Source organism: Gopherus evgoodei, chromosome 9 (assembly GCF_007399415.2).
Source record: "Gopherus evgoodei ecotype Sinaloan lineage chromosome 9, rGopEvg1_v1.p, whole genome shotgun sequence".
In the NCBI taxonomy this organism is placed as follows: Eukaryota; Metazoa; Chordata; order Testudines; family Testudinidae; genus Gopherus; species Gopherus evgoodei.
In genome coordinates, this window is record NC_044330.1 from 67,008,913 (window position 1) to 67,028,450 (window position 19,538).

The window sequence follows — 19,538 nt, forward strand, 5'->3', positions numbered from 1 at the left end:
ACATTGTTCACAGATGCTGACACTGAATGAGTCATCACTTCAGAGTTAACAGCCCATGGATGGGCGAGGCAGTTCACACCTCGGCGAGCTCTACTTTCCTGGTTGTGTATCCAATGAGTCAGTGACAATAGTGGACCAAAAGATGCAGGAGACCTGCTCAACCCTAGCTCACTCAGCCACCGAGCAAGCGCCAGGTTTGCTTCATCCCTCTACATAGCATTTTCCCTTCTGAGCCGTGTGCAAGCGGAAGCAGAAGTTAAGTGCCCCAGTTGGGCTTCAGATTGAGAGGAAGCATGGTCTGATTGTTCAGGCGTGCCAACAGACAGTGCCCTAAACTGCACCCATCTACACTGCTTTGGAGCAGACGGGCTCCTGAATATACCCTGTCTACAAACATAACCAAGTTTCAAAACACTGCTGGGAAGCCTGGTTTGGGCCAGTGTGTGCTGGAAACAGGGTGATTTGGGTGGGGCTCCAACGTGAGACAGCTTAAAGGGGTTTGGAAGTGTTCAAAACCTGCCCTCCAGAAACCAGGCCCCTTTAAAAGGAGTCTGAAGCTGGTCACCTAACAATTGAGGCACCAAAAGTGACTTTTGAAAATCTTGACTCGGGTATTTTTGTCCCCACATGGCACAGAAAAAAACCCTCATTATAATCAGGGCAAGGATCTTAGTTCTAACCGTTGTAAATATCTATAGACAAGAACCTGGGGCCTTAACTTTTCCTCCCTCACCTCAGAGGTAAAAAACCAATCCGCACTGAAACAAACTATATTTCGCAACAGTTTAAACACAGCCCGTCTGTCTACACTGCAGTAAAAGGCCCATGGCACAGCTGCAGATGGCCTGGGTAGCTGACTCGGCTCATGGAGGTCGGGCTGCAGAGCTATACAATTACGGTGTAGACATTAGGGCTGAAGCCTGGGCTCTGAGACCCCACGAGGGGGGTGGGCTCTGAGACTCGATGCCGCAGATTTTTAATCACAGTGTAGACATACCGAAAGGGCCAAATCCTCTGCTGGTGTAAAACTGTCAGCGGTCCATTGACTTCCATGGAACTACGATCATTGACACCAGCTGAGGATCTGGGCCCAGACTGTCCAAGGTATTTAGGGGCCTAACGCCCATGGATTTCATAAGAGTAAAGCACCTAAAGACTTTGGAGGATCTGGGCCCCGGCCCGTAGGGCTCAATTGTCTGAGATTCTGAGCACTCACAACTCAGCTGAAATCCATGCGAGCAGTGGGAGGGCTTGGGGACTACTTTGAAAAATCAGGCTTCTGGTTATTTTATTTTTCATAGTGTAGATGAGGCAGTGAAGTCTCCAGCAGTTTGTCCTTGCATGCTCCTAGCTACTGAATCCAGCAGGCAGATAGTTTAGTAGTGTAAGGAGAGGAGGGTGAAACAGAGCAACTGAGCAAGGCTAAGATCAATAACACCATCTTTCATGTTTGTGTATTAGAGCTGGTTGCAAGTTTTTTGCATCTCAAAAACTTGTGCATGTCCAAAAATTGTTCTGGAAAGTTTTCATGAATGTTTTCTTTGAAATGTATTGTTTTTCTACTTTTATTTTTCTCCTTTTCTTCTGTCCCCCTTTTCCTCACCCCCTGCCATTTTCAATAGGAATGGAAAGAAATGAGTTTGTTGAAAAAAGGCAAATTAAGGGGTAGGGGAGAGGAATAGTAAAAATAAATGGGTTCATTTTGAGCCTTGCAAAAAAGAAAACAATTTCAAAACTTCTTCACAAAACCAGCTCTATTAATAATATAGCCTTGGCCACTAACACCATCTCAGATTATGGTATCCGAAGGCAATTTGAAGCATCCCATTCTTTCTTATATTGTTTGAGTCTGTAGGCAGTCTACAGTTCTCTGTCTCAACACTGCCAACCCAGGAAGTCCATTTCACTTCTGCTTGCATCCTGTTTCACTTCTGGGTTCCCAGCACTGCAGTGTTTGGGCTGCAAACACTTCAAGGGAGGGTCTTATTTGTTTAAAGAAATTTTCAAATGGCTACTTCCAAATTCCAAATGTAAATGCTATTTTCTTTAGAATTATATTGTTAAAACTCCATAGAAATAGGTCTATTGCTCTTATGTTTTGTAAAAGCCCTTTTTCATTCATTTATTTGGGGGTGGGGGGGTGAAATCTAAATTTTGGAACCCAAAATTGTGGTTGACAACTTCTTCCCTTTCACAGAATCATAGATTATTAGGTTTGGAAGGGAGCTCAGAAGATCATCTAGTCCAACCCCCTCCTCAAAGCAGGGCCAGTTCCCAATTAAATCCCTAAATGGCCCCCTCAAGGATTGAACTCAAAACCCTGGGTTTAGCAGGCCAATGCTCAAACCACTAAGCTATCCCTCCTTCCCAATCATAGAGATCATGCCAAAAACCAAGAAAGGGAGATTTGTTTTTATGTAGGATTGAAACTACAGCCTTTTCCCTCCCACCAACCAAAAGATAAAAAAACCCCTTTTTAAAAGCAAGACACACACCAATAAAACGCATCTACTTTCCATATTATTCCCATGTAGAAAAACGCCAAACAGTTTTGTACAAATATCTCACAGCTCAAGATTTTAAAATTTCATGGTAAAAATCCCAAAGCAAAGCCTGCCCTGCTCAGCAGAGGGGAGCTAACATTCCGTTTGACATCTCTTGCCCTCCTCGCTTTCTTGTTGTGCTCTGTTGTGTGTGCATGTGTGCTTTGCACTGACGCTCGGGAAACAGCAGATTGAAGAAATTAAATCAAAATACATGGCCTGTCAGCTTCCCAGATCTCATCTCAATATTGTCAACCCTGAGCGTTCAAAAATCATGAGTCAAATCCCCTTCCCCATAAAAATTCATGAGATTGATTTAAAAATCATGAGATTTTTATAAAACAGGGTTTTTTGGGGGAGGGGGGGAAGGGGCAGGGCTTTTTTCTCTCTGAGCCTTTAGAGGTCATGTATTCAAAGTTTGCTCCACAATCGGGAAGGTAGGAAAAACTTTGCTTTTCAATGAAAGCTGAGATTGTCACTTGAGTCCAGGACCTGCAGCTTTAAGAAAAACAACAAAAACAGCCAGAGTTGGCAACACTGAGGCCACCCAGGTAACAGGAGTGTGGGGGATGGGAAAAGTCCAGGCAGATTTGTGTTCCTGGTAGGCTGATTGAAGTTTGGATGAAATAAATTTACTTCCTCATGGAGCTGCAAGCTGCAAAGTGACCCAAATGGAATTTCAAATACCAGCCCATCTGGAACCTCACCCAAAACAATCGTCCTGCAGCTTCAAGCTGTGGAAAGGGCAGCAGGCCCTGTGGGATTTGCCCTCATGCAGGAGGACTTGTTCACGCCCTTGGAGGAAGGGGCAATGCCTAGGGAGATCATTTCATAGGGGGCTGGCCTGCGTCAGAGGCAGGGCTTGGGATCTCGCTGCACAACCCACAGGCAGATAGTGGTCACATGCCTCTTCCTCACCTGCTATGGACTGGCTCCAGGTTCCACTGAGGCGTGAAGGAGCTGCAGTGGGTGGCGAGTCGATCAAAACACAAGCACTGACTTTTGTTTTTGTGGGTGGGTGAGAAGCCAAACGAGGGCGGGGCCTCAGGGTGGAGCAGGGGCGGAGCACAGGCGGGGCCATGGTCCAGGCACCAGGGCCCACAAAAGATTAATCAGGACCTGCAGCTAGTGGCCATCCCCTATTTTTTTCAGTGGGTGCTTGAGCCCTGGAGCACCCACAGAGTCAGCATGTATGGATCTAGAGCCTTCTTAAATAAAGGGATGCAAGAAAGAAAGAGAATCTGCTCAGCGAAATGCAGTTGGGGGGGTGGGCCACATGAACTCAGTGCTGAGCTGGACTGGGGAGCAATGGGGAAACAATGTGATAAGCAGAGCCAGGGACAGCAAACATTTAACGGGACTCCCCAGTCTCTCTCCTTCAGCATACACATCGTGTCAATACCAGGATTGCTGGCAGCCTCTTGGCTTTAGCTGGAACACCACAGCCCTAGCCCAGGCTGGTAGCAGAACGAGGATCCAGTTTGCCTCATCTTGACGATCTTCTCCTTCCCGGCTCCCTCCCCTCACCAATTCTAGCCACTGCACTTGCCCCCTCTCCCGAGGGCAGCACAGATGCTGTCTGGCAGGCTCACTCCATCCCTGTATTTGCCAAACTCAAATCCATCAGAGAGAAAGATGCAGACACAAAAAGGAGCATCTGGAAAGGCATCAGGTTCTTAGCTCCGCCCCTGCAGAAGGGAATGGGAAAAGCAATTCTTTTAAAAAAAAAAAAAAATCAACTGTGCATGGACGTATTGCCAGCCCCACAGCCACCCCGTCAGCCCCCCAAGATCAAGTCCAAAAACAATCCAGTACAGTGCCCCAGGAGTCCACCAAGAGCACAGGGCAGCGCCGGCTCAGCCTCTGCAGGCCAGAAGAGCAATAGAAAAATGCAACAGTCCGTGTCCAGGCTGCTAGGTTTAAGTTAGAAACGCATCTACTGTCCTATTCCTTGGTCCTGCAGCGTGGGCAGAATTCAGGGTCCCCAACCCACCCCTAAAATCAGATAAAATCATCACAGTTCTGTGTTCCGCAAAGTTTTCCCTTTTCTTTGTTCCTCGGGCCCTCCCTCCTCAGGTAACACCACGAACCCCTTGTCCTCACATAATGAGGCCTCTTCGTTAACGGCCAGTTACCCAAGTGTTGATAAAAGAGAGAGCAAGCCAAGGCCAGGCAGGTTCTCCAATGCCAGCAGTGCCTCGGGAGCTCAGGGAGTCTAACGGACCAGCTAGGACAAGCCATGTTTGACGTGCCAAACGAACAGGAGAGGCAGCAGTGCCAGCTTCACCGGAATGGAGTCCTATTGCATCAGCCCATTGGTAGGAGACAGCCAGCCCCTAGCCGTGAGCCAAACCCCCAATCCAACCCCCAGCAGCAGCCTTCTGCCAGCAGCGACGCCGTCCGGCCAGTCTGATTCGCTCGCCAAGGCCAGAGTCGCGCTGGGACAAGCTGGCGCTGTGCTCACACGAGCCGGACGTCCTCTGTGTTTCCTGATCCAGGAGGAGGAGGCAATGTGCAAAAAAATCGAAGCCAGATGAGGAGCTGGGTGCCATTTAAAGGAATCCCGGGGCTTTCCAGCCACTGAAGAAAGGGGAGGAGAACAGAAGAGAGGGAGCAGGCTTCTCTCCAGAGCCTCGTTCTAGCCCTCATGTGCATGGTAGGAGGTCTGCTTTCTCAGGTGTGGGCAGCCACAGGTGCCAAGCTGGCATCCAGCCTGCTGCCAGGCTGAATCAAGCTGGGGACGGTGCCTCCCGTCTCGCAGTCTCTTCGCTGTGGCCGGTGAAGCGGGGGTGGGCGGGGTGATGGAGGAGCCGGAGCCCACCCCTCACATCATGATGTGCCGCCGGCGGTGCAGGGCCAGGTGGTCCGAGCGTGAGAAGCTGCGGTCACAGTCCGAGCAGCGGAACGGCTTGATGCCCGTGTGCTTGCGGAAATGCCGGGTGAGCTCATCGGAACGGGCAAACTTCCAGGTGCAGCCTTCCCAGGTGCATTTGTACGGCTTCTCTCCTGCACAGGGAGCAGAGGGGACAGCTCAGTGCTTGGGCACACATCAAACTTCTACCTATTATGGCAGCACCCACCGGCCTCAGTCCAAATCAGGCAATATTTATTAGGTGCATTATGGTATCACCTATGGCCCTCAGCAGAGATGAGGCATTATTACTTACTAGGGGCATCACAGCAGCACATACAAGCCTTAACCAAGATCAGATATTAAGGCCCGTAGGCTCTTAATTAGTAATAATTCCTGATCTCAGTTATTTATTAGGTGCATTACAGTAGCAGCCATAGGCATTTATCTAGATCAGGGCCTCATCCTTGCTGCACAGTCACATGGTAAGGACACAGACCCTGCCTCTTTTTCTCTGGAGAAGCACCAGAAATGTCTGCTCTCTCCTGGGTCTCTTGGAAGACCTCAGAGAGGTACCAGCAAACAGAGCACACTGTGGCTTGGTGGAAGGGTGGAGGTTTTTGAACCTTTAACAGAAACTTCCTTCTCCAAAATGTTATTTAGTCATTGACATTAATCAGGTGTAATAATAACAATAAAAATCAATCCACAACAAAAACTGCTATAACTATCTTGGAATACCTCTGGACTGGCATTTCTGTCATCTCATGCTATAAGTTTGCCAGCTGCAGTCTAAACCTAAAGAGGAATCTGAGACACCAGGAGGCTCTGTCAAGACCTAGGCTTGGCTTGAAGGAGCCATGAACCCCTGCAGACCGTTGTTATTACTGCTGGCGTAAGAGAGAGGAGGATGAACTTCCGTGAGACAGGGGGCTGGAGGAGTTGTTAGGATACTGGAGGGGCTGCTAGGATACCGGCCTGGGTTGCTAGGATACCTATGTGGGTGGGTAAGAGGATGAGTTGCTAGGATGCTGTTATGAGTGTTGTTAGACTACCAGGGCAGAAATGGGAGCAATAGGACATGGGAGTTAAATGCCCCTCAGCTGCAGGGGTTATGCACATACCACGCAGGCATTTCAGAATATCCGAGTGCTGTTCACAGCCCCTCTCCCATGGTACGAAACAGGGATGGGCTAGAGAGCAGAGCGACATCCTTTTGTATAGAAATGGGTATTTTCCATTATTTAGGAGATTTAGAACTGTATTTGTTTTCTCTCTCTCCAGCTGGGCTCATGATACTTAGACAAAGCAGCTTTCAGGCAGGGGGATATGAAAGAAACAATGCTAAGGAACACTTTCAGAATTCCACATGAAGTTCAAAATACACTGTGTGCTAAAACACATGGCTTGATCAATAGATGTAATTGCATCCAAGGGGCTATGGCTGTATGGACAGAGACCTAGAACTGGACTTAGTTCACTAGGAACATAATGCATGAGCGACTGGGATGGCAGGTTTTGCTCGTTAGGGCCAGGACAGAAGAGGCCTGTTGATTAGCCATCCCTTGGCCAGTGCAGGAAGGTTCTCTACTCCACGCCCCCCATAGCACTGTCTATTCAGGTTAAACTCCGTCCCTTCCCTCTATCCCACAGTTCTCCCTGTTGCTTTTAAGAGCTACTCACATTCTGCCTGCCTTCGCTCAAGTGGGTTCAGTCGAAGAGCAGCTACTTCTAGATGCTTGCAGAGAGTCTCATTAGAAGTTGGAGAGGAAGGCTGGCACTAGCCTGGGCTGTGGCCCAGCCCACTTCAATTCCCTGCTCTGCCACTGATTTCCTGTGTGACTGTGGGCAAGTCACTTAGCCACTCTGTGCCTCAATTTCCCCCTCTGTACAATGGGGATAACAGCACTGCCCTACAGCACTCGGGTGCTGTAAAGACTGTGATCTGGTCAGGTGCTGAAGTGCTGTGGACCAGAGAAATACCTAAGACAGAAAGGATCAAGCAGTGCAATCCCTGTCTCAGTCTGACTGGGAGCAGGCAGGCTTTCTAAGTCTTGGCACAAACGGCCTTGTCAGCGTCAGCTGCATTTGCGTGGAGTAATGGCGCCATCTTGTGGTCAGATGGATTATTATAATACAGTGTTCCTGATGGCTCTCTAAAGGAATGGATCTTTCATCCGTGCGCCTCAGGGATTACAGGATAGTGGTCCCAATCCTGCCTTCAGTTACACCCATAAAACGCCATTCAGAGTCTGGGGATCCCTTGATCCTACTGAACGACTAATTCGGAGTTGGGGGAATCCATCCCCCTTCAGAGAGTACACAGGCTTTCCAGTATACAGCGATCAACTGCTGGACTGTGGGGGGCACTGCCCTGAGATTGGGACAAGGCGAGGAGAAGGATGGATGGCTGAACATCCCCCTGATTTCTGCAGCCCAGGGAGAAGTGTATTTAACACCCTCCATCCCAAGCTGATCCACCAAGGGGAGGGGATGGAGAGGGTGTGACTCCTCTTGCTGCACTGTATACAGCCCTATACATTACAGCCTCGCCAGACAGGACCAGACGCAGCAGCCGGGAGGGACAGCACTGCATTCTCAGTCATACGTGTGCGTGCGCACAGGGGCAGCTCTAGCTTTTTTTGCCCCCCCAAGCATGGCAGGCAGGCTGCCTTCGGCGATACGCCTGCAGGAGGTCCGCCGGTCCCGTAGATTCAGCGGTGCGCTTGCAGGAGATCTGCCCGTTCCGCTGCTTTGGCGTACCCGCTGCTGAATTGCTGCCAAAACTGCGGGACTGGCAGACCTCCCGCAGGCGCACCGCCGAAGGCAGCCTGACTGCCACCCTCACGGCAACCAGCAGGGAGTCCCCCGTGGCTTCATGCCCCAGGTATGCACTTGGTGCGCTGGTGCCTGGAACCGCCACTAGGGGTGTGTGTGTGTGTGTTAGAGGAGGACAAAAGCCCTCCCCCATGAAGCAGAGCAGGTATCAGCCTAGGGGGACCATGATCAGCAAAAATAAATCCTCTTCTGAGTGCCAAAGGGCTAATGGCCATGATCCTCAAAGACATTGATTCCGATAGGAGTTAGGTGCCTAAATGCCTAGAGGATCCAGGACAATATCCCCTTCAGTATGACATGCCATATGTCCCAGTTAGCCTGCTCCAGCAGCTCATCTGGAAGCCCATGGCACCCAGTCACAAAGCTCCTCTAGCCCCCAGGGCATATGAATCTCCTCCCCCTCATCCCTCAGCTTTCAAGGCCATGCATTCAAATCGAATCGTAAAGGCTTTCACAGCCGACCCAGCATCTGGAAGCTGTGTCCAGAAGAGAGACGTCTGCCCCCTGGTGGTCATCGGAGAACTACACACCCATGCAAGCAGAGCAAGGACAGAACCATACACAGATTGTGGGTGGGTTGTGAGCCCGGAGCAGCATGGCTCCCTTAGCAATTAACCGTGAGGGCTGGCAGTTGGAATTTCCCTCTAATTAAAAAGCTCTCCCCCTTCCCAATGAAGCCTGGAGAAGGTTGCACATGGCTAACAGTTTCCCAAACTGAAAACTCTGGACTGGAGTCACTGGGCATTCGGGCTCTTCCGGCTACAGGGCATGGCCCTGCACCCACTGGGCTGGGCACACAGAGAGGCATGAAGCCAAGATGGAGATGAAGGGCATGATCACAAAGGAGTCTCACGAGTGCTGAACTAGCATATCTGGTTTCACAGGAGGAGTTGGTGGAGGTCTCACCCGTGCTGTCTCTGAGGCTGGAGAGCTCACAGAAGGAGCAGGGCTGCTGGCCTTTTAAGAGAAGTCCTTTCTCCAAAGAGTGCACTAGCCATTGAAGTTAAGCCAAGGTGAGCAAAAATAAGAAACTGGGGTGTGAGTTCTCTGTTACCCCACAGCACTGCCCGCCCTCTGCCTCCTCTGGGGATCCCAGCCCAAGTGCACTGTGTAGGAAGGCTCCCAGTGCAGCTACCTTTGTGCTGGTACCCAACTAGCCCTGCCCTGGTGGGGCAGGGAATCTTAATCCATCAGACACTGCCACTCAAGGATTGTACTGGAGCCAATTCAGCGCTGCAGCAGCCCCTCCATAGAGCAGGGTCAGCACAGGCTCTGGCAGGGCAACATTCTGCCCTGCTGCCCTTATCCTGTCTCTAGCGGTAAGGGGACCTCAGGAGGCCCAGCCACACCTTGGTCTCTGCTATGGTGAGAAGAAAGGCCCTGGGGAGCGATGCGCCCGTGTAGGAGTCCCCCCCGCAGCACCGAGGTCCCCCGGCTGGGCGGTGGGACGGCTCTGGGGTGTGCCACAGGCTGACTCGCCCAGCCCTACCTGTATGTATCCTCCTGTGTGCTTTGAGGTGGGAGCTTTTCGTGTACACCTTGTTGCAGCCCTCAAAGTCACATTGATGAATCCGCCTCTTCTTCAAGTCGGGGGACTCGACCCGCTGCATCCGGGCCACAGGCGACCGCGACCTGGCCAGAGGGAGACAGCAGTGTCACCCAGCGCTGGGTTCCTGGGGTCCCCACCCTCTCCCTCTGGGCTGGCACAGCCCCTGGCAGCAGACTAGGCCTGACTCGCGGAAACCAGGGAACCATCCCCCTACCCCAGGGCTGGCCTTACCTACCAGATTCCACCCTCACAATTCGTATCACCATGCCAGTGCCCTGCGCAGTCATTTATGAAGCAGTTTTGAGCAGCCTCATCAACATGGGGGAGGGGAAGCTGATATTCCTTCCTCTGCTGGGAGGTGCCCAGCGTCATCATGGGCGATGTAGCGTTGGAATGCTGAGACCCAAGGGCAGTGATGCTGCCAGGGCACCCCCATCATTGCTGCTGCAGGGTCCTGGCAGAGGAAGGACAGATCCAATAGGCAAGCTCTGCTTCCTCCGCCCCCCAGCCCTGTGCTACACAGGTGCCAACCCCAGCGCTAGCATCAAGAAGCACCCTAGCTATAGTCCAGGGCAGTGTGTGGCTGCAACTCACTCTCTCTGCAGGTCCTGGAAGGGGGCTGAGCTGCTCTCTGTGACGCTGTCCTCGCTGTCGCTGTTCATCTCCAGGGGGTACATGGAGCTGGGGTCAATTTTCACTGGGGAGGAAAGAGACCCACTGAAACCAGAGACAGAACCAGACCCACGTCCCTTTTCTCTGTCCCCAGCTCTGCCCAGGGACCAAAGCCACTGCACCATGGGATAACGCTCCCTTCCCTGACCCAGAACGCACAGGGTCCTTCCCCTGGGCTGCAGGGATTGGTCATCTCACCCCTGCCAAGAGCTGTCAGTGACATTGGCCCCCCCCCAGCACCAGAGCCCTGAGCCCCCTCTGAACCCACATCTCCTGCCCCTTGCCCAGTCACAGGGACATGAGCCAGCAGCACAAGGGAGCTGCCTGGCATGGCAGGGGGATGGCACTGGATGGGGTGCTGGGGACTGGACAGACAGGGCAATTGGGGCAGCGGGGAAGGTTCCTAGCCTGAGCCTGGCTCACCCCAGCTCTGGAGAAAAACCTGATCGGTCCAGTGGGAGGCAGCACCCCAAGCCAGCAGTGGGTTGGCAGCACCTCAGCCCCCACCAGACACTCATAGTGGGCTGAGACAGGCCTACTCTTGCTCTGAAGGGACAGTGGGGCCTTTGACATGCCCAGCACAGGAGGAGATCACAGAGCTGGACAGGAACCGGCTCGCACCCGAGAGCAGGATACTTGGCACAGCTGATGGGGTTGGGGGTTGGCAGCCTGGGTAGGGATGGGGCCCAACAGGTCCCCCACCATCCCTGAGATCCAGATCAAACCCCATGACCCAGGCCCAGCCCCACTCCCCTGGGCAAAGCATTGGAGCGTAGGTGCAGCCATCATAAAGAGCTCCCCCTCCCCCTTCTCCTGGTTCATTTCAGCTACTCCCGCCCCTCAACTTCAACACGTGTCCCTGGCCAGAGGGGAACCAGCCAGGGCCTCCGACAGGAAGCGCCTGGGAGTTCTTTGCTTGCCGGATGGGAGGCAGGAAGTGCTAGGAGTGGGGGGAGCCAGTCTAACTGAAACCAGAGCAGCCTTGGAGCCCACCGCAGGGGGGGCCTGGGAGGGGAGGTCAAGACCCCACCCTGCGGCGAGGGAGAAGACAGCCTGCCAAACCGCCCCCTTCCCCCACTCCTCAGGATGGAGGGCAGACAGACAGCCTCCTCCCACGGCTGACTGACTCATGGCCACTCGACCGCTGAGCCAGGCAGCTCCCTGGCACTGGAGGGCCTGCCTCCACACAGTCCCCCCGGGGAAGAAATCCCAGCTCTGCCATGCAGCTCCGGGCAGTGTGGGAAGAGACAGGCGCTGAGCCCAAGGTGATGGGTGCAGCATGAGAACTGCAACAGATGGGGGGGAGTGGGGCCTGACAGGCAGTTGTGAAGGGTGGCTGATAGTCTCCCCCAAGCTGGGAACCACCCAACGCCTACCAGTGCTGATCAGCCAGCTGGGAATCAAACCCACCCCAACACAGAGCTGGGACCCATCCCAATCCCACCCCCTCCCCAGCCTCTGATAGGAATCACACCCATCCCCCAAACACAGAGCTGGGATCCTGTGTGTGTGTGTGTGTGTGTGTGTGTGTGTGTGTGTGTGTGTGTGTGTGTGTGTGTGTGTGTGTGTGTGTGTGTGTGTGTGTAAAACCCTCCCCAGCCTCTGATAGGAATCACACCCATCCCCCAAACACAGAGCTGGGATCCTGTGTGTGTGTGTGTAAAACCCTCCCCAGCCTCTGATAGGAATCACACCCATCCCCCAAACACAGAGCTGGGATCCTCTGTGTGTGTGTGTGTGTGTGTGTGTGTGTGTGTGTGTGTGTGTGTGTGTGTGTGTGTGTGTGTGTGTGTGTGTGTGTGTGTGTGTGTAAAACAGGGAAACTCCCTTACTGGGAAAACTCCCCTCCCTCCCCCAAACAGGAACACTGCCCTGCCCCCAACACACTTAGCCAGGAAATAGCCCATTCAGCACCTCCCCTCCATCCTCCCCAGGTGGTCCTGAAATCCGGGTATTCGGTTTCACAGGGCCCTGTTGGACATGCTAAGGGGCCTCAAGCCAGGCTCCCAAGCACTGAGCCAACCAGAGTCAGGGACCACCTGTGAAAATGTCGCTGCAAACCCACCTCTCCTGCAACTGGGGAGCACTCCCTGCCCCTCCCAACCAGTCTCGGGCATGCTGAACTGCTCCCGCCGGGAGCTGAGTGCCACCCCATATCCCCAGAGGGCAGCTCCAGGGCAGCCAGGGCTCTCAAAGAACAGGGAAGAAGTCAGCTGAGCCAGGCTTTTAGGGAGAACCTCCCCTGCACACTTCCCCCCACCCCCATCAGCTGGCAGGGGAGGCCAGAGATGGGACTCACACAGACACCCAGGGCTCTGGCCAGAGAGGAGCCAACGGCACAGATCCCGACTACACTAGTGCAGCCGGGACACCCAACAGCTTCTCTGATCGCCAGGCTGGGCTGCACCTTCCCAAGCACATGCTACATTTACTGGGAAGTGACTGAGCACTCAGCACGGCTGACATAAGCACAAGCCCAGCTGGAACATGGAGTTAGACACCCAGCCCTGCTCCCAGGGAGTGGCTTCCTCTTGCCTGGTTTGAACTCAGAGCCCGTGGAGAAGGGACAGCCCACCTGCCACTACCACAACTGGCCACTTGGGGTCAGGGGAGCATCATGCACCTACAGGCGAAGCAAGGAGGCAAGGTGTTTGCCCACTCGGCACCACATGATGCCTGCCCATTGCAGCAGTGCCGGCACGCCAGGCTTCCTCCCACACCCAGCCAGATGGGCTTCATCACGCTCTGGGAGCGGAGCCAACAGGACCTTATGAAGCCCTGGCTTGGCTGCTGCCTTATTACGCTAGCCCTTGTGAAAGGTACCAGATGGACAGCTCTGCCATGGAACTGGGTCAGCGGCAGGGCAATCTTCCGCCATGGTGCCTCCAGCTGATGTGCTTCAGCCCTGCCCAAGAAAGATCCCACCTCCAGGGGTCCAGTCTCCATGGTCCAATCTGTTCATGGTTGGGCCAGTTCTGGGATCCCTCCACAGCTCTGCTAATACCCCTCAAATCCCAAACTGTTGCTTCACCCTGATAGTCCAGTCCTGGGCTCCCCAAGCCTGACCCAACCCTCCTCTCCCCCATCTCCTGGTGGTTCCTGCTTTGGGCTCCCCCACTCACCGATCTCTGCTGATGCTCCTCAAATCCTGACCCACAGCTCTGCACACACAGCTCTGCCAACACTCCTCAATCCCAACCCACAGCCCCAAGGAAGGGAAGCGAGCCCTTACCGGATCCGGCATTCTTGCCATCGCCGCCGATGAGGGGCACGGTGATAGCGGCGGTGACCCCGTCTGTGGGCATCGTGGTGTAGACCACGGGCAGGGACTGCACCACCACTGGGATGGTCTGCAAGTTGCCCATCTTGCTGGGCAAGTTGACCGAGGGGATTGTGTGGATGACGTGCAGAATCTGCTGGCCCCCGCTGCCCTGCGTAGAGGCCAGGATGGAGCCAGGGGACAGCACAGCGGGGATGGCGGACGAAGAGCCCAGCCCCGTGGGTGACATGGAGACCACGGGGGCCTGGATGGGCGGCGCCACAAGCATGGGTGAGGACCTGATGGAAGAGGGCAGCAGGGTGGAGGACTGCAGCGACACCTTGGGCTTGTTGAGTGACAGGTCCACTGGCTCGGCCTGGGGCTGGTTGCAGTCACTGGCCAGCAGCTCTTCGGGGGGCTCTGTCTTGATGTCAGTCAGCAGCACCGGGGGCTCTATGGAGTTGTCCTCCAGCAGTGACGAGGAGCTCATCTTGGGCAGCACCTTACTCTGGACTGATCCTGCAGCCTGGGAAAGACAAGAGATCAACAATGAGGGCACTGGGGCGTGGACTGAGTGAGGCCAGCACATGGCACTTCCCAAGCCCTCCACTGGGAGGCTCTGCAGCAACCGTGAAGGGGGAAACTGAACCCAAGTCTCCAGATTCCCAAGCTAGTTCCCCACCCACTTGGCCGCACTGCCCAGCATGACATAAGCTCCACCCAGCAGGGCCAAGGGGCTCTCGGGAAATGCATCCCAGCACTATAGATAGTCATGGACAGAGACACCCAGGGCGCTGGCTCTGCGCGGGGGAGGGGATGGTGAGGTAGCTGCAGCCAACTACTTCTTCCAGGTCATTTTGCTGGTAGATCGCTAGCGTCTCCCCTTGGTGCTGACTCACTGCACAGGGGACAGGAGGAAGCTGGACTGCAGCCATCAGACACACAGCAGAGCTCAACATCTCAACACCCATCTGTCCAGGTACTGCCATGGCCCTCTCTGCAGCATCGGAGCACCTGGGGAGGCAGAGGCCATCACCTCCGTCTTAGAGATAGGGAAATTGAGGCACAAAGAGGCAGTGAAGGTTTCCTGTTGGTCACAATGAATCACTGGCAAAGCTGGGAGGGAAGCCCTGACTCCCAGTCCTGTGCTCAGACCACACTCTGGGCATGGGCATCACACTGCCATGTGCCACGCTGCATTAGAAGGGGGAGCAGATGCCGGAGACATTCACCCTGCCGTGTTACGACGCAGCCCAAGACATGCCTTGGCGCGGGCAGAAGAACCCTTACATTAACCCTTGCGCTTCCGGAAGGCTAGCATTATCCCCACGCCCACCAACATACTCGACCTCCCTCAGGAACATGGCATGGGAAACAGCAGCGTTCAAGGGTAAACTTGAGAAATTCCTATTCTGGCTTTTTCTGCATTTCATTTTTAAAAGGAAAGAACCTCCGCCCCGCCAGTTCCAGTGGAACGATCCTTCCAATGCACCCAGCCAGTCTGGCGTCCCTTCAGCCAGGGGATGGGATGCAACCCCGCAAGAGTCATTCACTGCATGTGTGCCCGTGTGCATGCAGGGAAGGGATCCCAGATTGAGGGGGAGGGGGGACAAGGAGTGAATCTGGGTCATGGAATGAGCCATTTGGAACTTGAGCATTGGGACCCGGAGCCAGCCGGGTGGAGCAGCCACACAGAGCTGGCGGAGGGCCAATAGGCTTTAGGCTCCCGGTGTGAGTCAATGATTCTCTCTTGCTCTCACTGCTTCAAAGTGGGGCACTTGCTAAAACACTGGACAAACACTCCATGGATGCTGCCCCAGGTGCCACTTTACCGAGCTTCCTGGTGTGGGGAGAAAAGGGGTGAGGGGAGAGGGATGACTTCAATCTGCAGCCAGACCCTCCCTCCCCTGCCATTCTAGAGCAGATGAGGGGGCAGGGGGAGGATGCACAGCACCAGGCAGCTCCAAAGCCCTGGCCTTTGAAATCAATGTGCTGGACACGCTGACCAAAGTCAATCAGAAAACGAGACTCCCTGCCCACCCGCCAGTGCAGCCTGGTTCCCCGGCTAGGCCTGCTGCAGGGTGTGGGGATGGCTTCACAACTATCTCAAGCAGGGAGACTGCCACATGCTGCAACATGCAACCAGTTCATCTTACACAATGTCTCTGTCACAATCCAGGGCAACTGCACCTGTAGCCAGGCCCCCCGTTGGGTGCAGACCCGCATCTCGCTCCCTCCTGGACAAGGTTTTCCAGGCTGCACAGCTCCCTGCCTGCACTGGGATATTCTGAGCAAGCCAGACTGCCTGAAGAAGGCCAGCATCTGCTCTCTGCTTGCTCTCCAAAGAGCTGGAATTACCAGCAATCACAAGCTACCAGGCAGCTCTAAGCAAGCACATTTATTCTTAAGGTGAAAGCATCACAGAGACCATGTCTTAAAAACAGTACAAGAACCTATATACACGCTTACCAGAGCTCACCCCAACTCCAAGAAGGATTCTGGTAGGAATTAGCCACCACAAGGTTTTTCCTGTGGTTACAAAGGGTACAATAGTCCTCAATCAGAACCTGAACAGTTCAGTCTGTCCTTTGATCTTAGCCTCATGTAACAGGTGATCAGCAGACAGAGGTCCACCCACTGCAAAAGACGGGTTGTGCATAACTGGGAGTACGGAATTTGCATTCATCTCCCCCTAGAAATTTCCCAGCAAAACCACTTCATTCGTGTCTGCCACATTGTTCAGTATAGTCCTTGGACCACTCAGGCCCATAATAATACTTAACCTTTGCAACTACTAGAAGAGACTCCAATGGTACTTGAACTTAATCCAATAAGGTTTTTCCAAGGATACCACAGGAAACTGCCATGTGTGTCACAGCCTCTCATCCCAAAGGGCCCCCACTATACACAGGCAGCAAATGCAGCTACTTCTGGGGTTCAGAGTAGTGGCCAATGAAAATGCAGCACAAAGAGATGGGAAGAGAGAACAGAAGCGTGTTACCAAGGATATAGGGGCAACCACAGGGGGCCAGGTAATTCTGAATATCATGCAGAGCAGAAAGGACCCAGGTGATGAAGGTCTCATCTGAAAAAAATCCACTCAACCCAGCAAAACACGGTGGAATGCCGCTGAGGCACCTGGGAAGTTTAGTTTGGGTGACTTGACTCTGCCAGGATCTGAACCAACCACTGAAGGGAAACAAAGCAGTTCACACTTGATGCTTCAATCAGTAAGTCATCCCTTCAGTGCTGATTTAGCCCCTGAAGTGACTGATACTGATGAGCTATATTCGGGATGGGTGCTGCACTGCACACCTCTACATAGCGGCATCTTATGCCGTAAGCATCCAGAAGAGGCTGCCTAGCCTAGTGCTTAGCTATTTGATGAGTAGGACAAGAAAAGGGTGATTTTTCAAGTTTCCCCACAAGCTTCTCTCTGGAACGCTCTAGGTGTGATTGCCGAGTGCTGTTGGACACCTTCCACTCCCCATGACCTTCAGCCATCAGCCTGTGGGTGAAGGCTAGCACGAGTGTGGATTTTGTTTAAAGGGCAGCTAGCGTCAGAGAGTCATTCGCTCCTTGAGTCAGATCTGCTTCTGACACAAACAAGTTGCTATTCCTGTTCACTCGGCAAAGCCAAGACAGCAGCCTGCATTCTAGTCAACCTCATGTATCATCAACACCATTGCAGCCTCCTGCAGCTCCTGGCTCGCCGTACAGCAGAGAAGCTGAGTGGATTTTCTGGTCCCAGGCCTGGTGGTTAGAAATGTCATCTCCTGCCACGCCAAGCTGATGGGGAACCCCTTGGGAGGCCAGGGAGCGACAGAGAGACCCGTGGAGCAGAGACAATGAGTAACAACATGTCACTTCTGACTGGAGTATTCATTGACACCAGCTTGGGACCAATGTGCAACGTCAACATGCCACGTGTGGGCTAAGCATCGCACCTGGTCATCACAGTGCTGGCTGCCCATGGGTGAGAGTAGCCTGGGAACTGGACTCCAGATACCCTCTTCATTGGTGGGGGTGGAGGATCTTGTGCTATAGGGCTCTCCTGAGCCCCACTGGCACGGTGCCCAGGTCTGCCTGCTTCTGCCCAAGATAGAAAACAGGGTGCAAAATCGTAGGCACCTCATTACTGGTCTCTCAAGGGCTGAGCACATTCATCTCACACTGACTTGAATGGCAGCTGTTCAGGACCAGGCCGCAGAGCCCTAAGGCTCCAGGGAGTCTGTAAAGAATGCAGGAACATACTGAGAGCATCCAGGAACGAGCTGTAACACCATGGACAAGGGCTCCCAGGCCCAGCCACCGCATCCATGGAGTCACACCACACCCATTTCAAGCCAGCAGGGGAGAGGGAGGTAGTGTTACTTTCTGGTTGGTGCAGATGGGCTTGGAGTCAGGACTCCTGGGTTCTATCCCTGCCTCAGTCAGTCACTGTGTGAACCACTCTGTGCCTCAGTTTCCCCACCTGTAAAATGGGTCAGGTGACACTCAGCTGCCTATCAGGAGGTGGTGTGAGCTTTAATTAACATTTGGGAAATGCTTTGAGGCCCTCGCTGGAAATGCAGGTATGTCTGTTTCCATAGAGCAATCTAATCCCTCTGCAGTGACACAGAAATACCTGGCACTTCTATTGGAGGAGAGCCCTCTTCATAAACATTCATTGACCCGCCCCTCTCCACACCCCTGACATACATTGACACGCCCCGTCCACCTTTTACACACATGGTAACCAAGGCACAGAGAAGTGACTGACAAGCCAAGGTCACACAGCAACTCTAGGGCAGATCTGGGAATACAGCCTTCCTGCTCCCAGTCTGGGCCCTAACCACAGTCATGCCCTGCCACGCCCAAAACAGCAGACAACCCAGAAGCACAGTCCTCAGGACACTTGCCTCTTGATTTCTGATGTGCCATCTGGTCCTGTTCAGCGAGAGTGGGTCGGCGGAGGGGAAGCTTGGCAGAGGGATTATGCTCAGTAAATCCTCTGTATGGACGGACGCACTCCCTCCTAAAGCATGGACAGATTCGGGACAGCAGGAGTAATGCAGGGCACAGATCGAGGCTCCTCCATCCTGCTTGCTGGCTTTTCCAGCAGCAGCAACTCACTCCCAGCCCTTTGGCAGAGGCTGAACTGCAGAGGAAGAACCAGAGGAAGGTGGTAAAGGGTAACGCTGGGAGAGGGAGGGAGATGGAGACAACCCCTGCTCAGCTGGGAGGTGGCACAGAATGGCTTGACACAAGGGAGAAGGGAGTCCTGGGGGCTTGGAGGAGGTGACTCAAGAAGGAGGCGCTGGGATTTTATGCCAAAGGGAACATAAATAATGGGCACGAACCTGCCTCCCTCTGAACACCACAAGCTATTGGCAGCCTCAGCAGAGACATGCTGATGTCCTGGAGATGGAGCTCCCTTCTAGATCAGGGTGGGCAGGGAGGAGCCAGCATTGCCCAGCCTGTCCCCATTCTGGGGATACAGAGGCCTCCAGCGCTGGCACCCAAGGGCCTTTTCACCAGCACTGCTGCATTCGCTTTTGAAAGAACAGCCCGTCCCCCTCCCTTTGCCCAGCAATGCCCCTCAGCCAAGTGCAGTCTGGAAACAGCCCTGACAGTAGCCAGGGGAATGTATTCTCTGCCTGATCCAGGAGTCCAAGTGCTGAGAGCATGCCAGAAGAGCTAGGTGCCCTGGCTCCAACCCACAGAACCCAGCTGCCCCCACTTGAGGCAGGGCCAGGCTACTGAAGTCCAGGGCCTGCTAGTAGATCTCCATGGCTAACATGGCATGATGCTAGCAGGGCCCCAGATTCTGTGCCATGATTGCAG

At 53.8% G+C, this 19,538-nt stretch overlaps 1 protein-coding gene across 11 annotated transcripts in view; it reads right to left on the reverse strand.

The window, feature by feature from the left end:
• Positions 1–2,498: 2,498 nt before the first annotated feature.
• KLF8 (Kruppel like factor 8) overlaps positions 2,499–19,538 on the reverse strand; it is a 96,667-nt gene continuing 79,627 nt past the window's right edge. For 10 of the 11 annotated variants that reach the window (XM_030576566.1, XM_030576569.1, XM_030576568.1 and 7 more), the window contains 4 exons: positions 13,686–14,238; positions 10,376–10,478; positions 9,722–9,864; positions 2,499–5,549 (listed from right to left, as the gene is read on the reverse strand). In XM_030576566.1, the coding sequence (XP_030432426.1) occupies positions 5,368–5,549; positions 9,722–9,864; positions 10,376–10,478; positions 13,686–14,238 (981 nt within the window). In that variant the 3' untranslated portion in view covers positions 2,499–5,367. Of the gene's footprint in view, positions 5,550–9,721; positions 9,865–10,375; positions 10,479–13,685; positions 14,239–18,613; positions 18,844–19,538 lie in introns of those variants that run through there. The other variant, XM_030576573.1, reaches the window with a different exon arrangement.